Consider the following 4,228-nt stretch of genomic DNA (forward strand, 5'->3'; position numbering starts at 1 on the left):
TCAGCGCCCGGGAAGACTTGTTCTGGTAAAATTGGTCACTGCATCACGTCCTATCCACTACCTAATGGTCTCTGATGCTTCGGCTTGGGCCTTTGAGGAGCTTGAAACTTGGATGCATTCCTTCTTTTGGGCAGGAAAGAAAAGGCGAACGGTGGGTAGTGCCTTATGGCTTGGAATACAATTTGCAGACCAACTTGCTCTGGTGGCCTTAGTGTTAAGAATATGCGACTTCAAGCAATGGCACTCAAGGTGCGATGGGAATGGTTACGGTGAACTGACACTGAGAGACCATGGCAAGGAATACCCATGTCCGATGATAAGGAGGCACACACGATATTTGATAGCCTGGTCAAAATCAAGGTGGGAGACGGGAACCGCGTTTTGTTTTAGCGTGATCTGTGGATTCACATATTTGCAATCTCGGACATTGCTCCAACAATCTACGACAATATTGACACGCGCACACGTAACAGGAGAACTGTGTTGCAAGCGATGGGAAATAACATATGAATGCACGACATTGCGGAAGATCTTTCCTTCACGACACATATGCTAAGCCATTGCCTCAGTCCCGCGGGATATTCAGGAACATGAGAGTTTTGCTTGGCCAGGTGACCCTTCTGGCGAGTACACTGCACGATCGACGTATATTCAACCATGTCAGGGTTTGATTAGAGCCCCCTTCGCAACGCCCACATGAAGGAGTTGGGCCCCTTTGAAGTGTAAAATCGTTGCGTGGCTGGCAGCACAACATCGACTTTGGACCTTCGACCGTTGCGCTAGACACGGTTTACAGGATCAGCCTTCCCCTTTCTACACTTCTCTGCAAGAGGAGGATAACGTCGAGCATATTCTTGTGCAGTGTGTTTTCGCTCGTGAGGTCTCGAATTACTGTCTAGATGAGCTGAGTCTGAATGTGCATTGCCCCACGACACATGATACTTTCATCGCTTGGTGGCCGCATGAGCGGAGAAACTTTAATACTCCCTCCGTTTCAGTTTATAAGTCCTGCGCGTATACCTAAGTTGTCAATTTTATCACCCTAATATAAACTATATGACATAAAAATTATACCGTTTGAAAATAGAATATCTGAAGTTTATATTGGTATATTTTTTGTAATATATGACTTGTATTAGGTTGGTCAAATTGACGACCTAGGGATACGCGCACGCCCTGTAAACTGATAGAGAGGGTAGGGCGGAAAAGCATGATTTCAACTCATTCATCACTACGGCTTGGTCGCTCTGGAAGCAAAGGAATCCGCACGTCTTTAATAGGGCTCACTAAATCAGAACAGCGGTGCAGCTTAAACGGAACTTAGGAGTAACATCACACACTCCAATACAACTTTGCTTATGTGGCACATATTTAATGAAAAGAGAGGTGCTTGTGGTAACTAGCTAAGTTACCAGAACATCACACACTCCAAGAAACAATGAGTCTATAACCTAATAAATACATCGTTGCATGACACTACATAGATGTTCCTACCCACAATGGAGGTAGTAATATAGTCTAGGGAAGTGTGTAAGTTACTAGCTTATGTTCTTGCCCATTATGACCAGCCTAAGAACCAGATTAGCGAGATCAATGACCGGAAAGATGCCCGTGTTGGAGCTGAAGGCCTACATAGATTTGTGAGAGAGTAGCCTAGACTTTTGGCCGTGTGATGCAATTTTTTGCTTGAATGTTTGCATCCGACGTAAATATCTTATAATTAACTTTGCTGCCTTCTATAAAAATATACTCCCTCCGTCTCATAATATAAGACGTTTTTGCAAGCTATGTGTTTTTGCAAGTTCACGTAGCTTGCAAAACCGTCTTATATTATGGGACGGAGGGAGTATACAGTTGGGGTACTGTAGAAAAATAAATTTACAAACAATCTCAACAAGTCAACGTGCATGCATGCTTCTGTTGCATCGATTATCCTCCCTAATTAGTAATCTGTCTTGATTTTGCTAGAAACCTTCGTGGCTGTTTGGGTCAGATGCTCTCGCGCCGACGCACCATGGTCCATCTCCTTCCTGAGCTTGCTGACCCTGTCGATGACGGCCTCCACCGTGAAATCCACGGCGTCCCTGAGCGTCTGCAGCTTCGACCTCGGGTCCGCGTACACCAGCCTCGGTATCAGCCCGATCACAGTCTCCGTCATCCGCTCCGCCACCTCCGGAGGGATCTGCCGGAGCGTCTCCTCCACGCTGCTGGCGTTGCCGCTGCGCACGTCCTCCTCGGAAATGAACACGGAGTAGGTGTCGCGATCGTCAGGGAGGTGCCACCTGTACTGCCTGTACGCGGAGTCTTGGTGGAAGAACACCGGCACGCAGCCGGCAAGGATGGCGTCGAACGCCGACCGCCGCGTGTACGTGTCGCCAGGCGGCTGCAGGCAGAAGCGCGCCCCCTGGAAGACGCGCATGAAGGTGCTGGGCACGAGGCAGTTCTTCTCGCTCTTGTGGCACTGCACCAGGTTGCAGAAGCTGGAGGCGCCGCACTCCCGGATGAGGTGGTGCCGGATGGAATTCGGGTCTCCGGGCCGCTCGCCGCCGGCGAAGGAGAAGAGGAACTCCCGCTTCATGCCTTGCATCCGCTGCTGCCACTGGAGGACGTCCGCGTCTTTCGCCGGGTGGAAGTAGGTCGGGTACGGCACGGCGAAGTCGAAGTCCGTCCACGGCAGCTTCTCGACCAACAGCACCGTCATGTTCCACACCGGCGGCAAACGGAACAGCTTGTTGCCCCACTCCGAGTCGCTGTCCGTCTGCCGCTGATGGTCCCACGCCGTCCTCCCGGACATGACGAAGTGGTCGCGTCCGCCCATGGCGCGCCACTCGGGCCGCCGCGTCAGCCAGTTGACGAGCTCGACCGGCAGGGCGTCCTTGGCTGTGGCGTTGTTGCTCCACAGGTGCCGCACGACGTCAAACCCAGCGTAGTACGGCACGAAAACGGCGGCGGCGAGGGAGGAGTCGTTGGTGAGGCACTCGTACTGCCGGACGCGAGCGTGGAAGATGACGTCGAGGCCGAAGTGGTCGGTGGCGTACCAGCCCTCGTCGGCGAACACGCCGTCCGCGTTGTCCAGGGGCGCGCCGAGGCCGCCGTTAACGAGGTACGGGCACATGTCCATCCACGGGTACCAGTGGCGGCAGTCGGCGAGGATGTCGGCGTTGAACCGTGGGGGCAGGTCGTGGACGTACAGGTACCGCCCCCGGCACGCGTCCTCCCCGGTGACGCCAACGTTACTGCTCCGGCGCACCTCGTCCCCGGCAGCGGAGGCGATCAGGAGGTTCTTGACCTGCTGCTCCTGGACGGAGGGAAAGCGCGGCTGGGAGCCGCCCTCGCGGCCGGACGCGGGGGCGGCGGTGACGAGCGACGGGTGCGGCGTGCTGACGGACGCCGCCCGGTGGCAGTGGATGATGAGTAGCCACGGCGTGGCCGACAGGACGGCGAGCAAGACGAGGCAAGGCAGCCAGCGGCCGCCGACGCCGTGCGCAGCCGTTGTCCTCTCCATGGTCACGCACCCGCGCGCGCTCGCTTGCTCTCGTACGTGTCGCCGACTGAGGTGAGGTCGCGGGGAATCTCGAAAGGGAAATTCATTTATGTGCAGATGGCTGGCCCAGCTCACACCTCACAGCTCAGACTAGAGAGTTGACATGAACCAAGTCAATAGACAAACCCCTTTTGCTAATAATAATAGAAGTCAATCGATCGATAAATCAGGCGCGTGGAAGTGAAGGAGCCGAGGGAACGTGCAGTCGTGCACATGCATTTGTTTTTCTCGATAAACGTCGTGCACAGGCACGTTGTCTCTCTCTTCTCTTCTCTCCTCTGTATATTGAAATAGGCAAATAGTAAATCAACTTGTAGTTGAATTGTCAAGAGGACACTCATATCTCAGCTCGCTAGAGTTTAAGTTCTAAACTTAACATTGGTGCTCACAGTTTTCTGGATTTATTTTAGATCTTCCAACGATGTGTGTTCAGTGCGCGGAGACGTTCTCGTCGACTACAAAGGCGTCTGTAGCGACTTCGTCAGTCTCACGATGATGTGTCGGCTCAGTCTGTCTGAGGTGCTCATGTATGTAGGGCGTGCGTGCGTGAGTTTATAGAGATGAGTGTATGCAAGTGTATGTGAGCGACTTCAATTGTATTGTGTTAAATAAAATATAAAAAATAGTAACTGGTGTTCGTGAGATATTAAGCATTTCACAACGAACCACGAACTGGTCGTCGGA

At 52.7% G+C, this 4,228-nt stretch overlaps 1 protein-coding gene across 1 annotated transcript; it reads right to left on the bottom strand.

Moving 5' to 3' along the window:
- Window positions 1-1,839: 1,839 nt before the first annotated feature.
- On the bottom strand, window positions 1,840-3,539 carry LOC123049184 (xyloglucan galactosyltransferase KATAMARI1 homolog). The gene has a single exon (XM_044472161.1). It carries the CDS (start codon window positions 3,503-3,505, stop codon window positions 1,943-1,945), a length of 1,563 nt encoding a protein of 520 aa, XP_044328096.1. The 5' UTR covers window positions 3,506-3,539; the 3' UTR covers window positions 1,840-1,942.
- Between the last annotated feature and the right edge of the window lie 689 nt (window positions 3,540-4,228).

This window comes from Triticum aestivum, chromosome 2D (genome assembly GCF_018294505.1).
Source record: "Triticum aestivum cultivar Chinese Spring chromosome 2D, IWGSC CS RefSeq v2.1, whole genome shotgun sequence".
NCBI lineage: Eukaryota > Viridiplantae > Streptophyta > Magnoliopsida > Poales > Poaceae > Triticum > Triticum aestivum.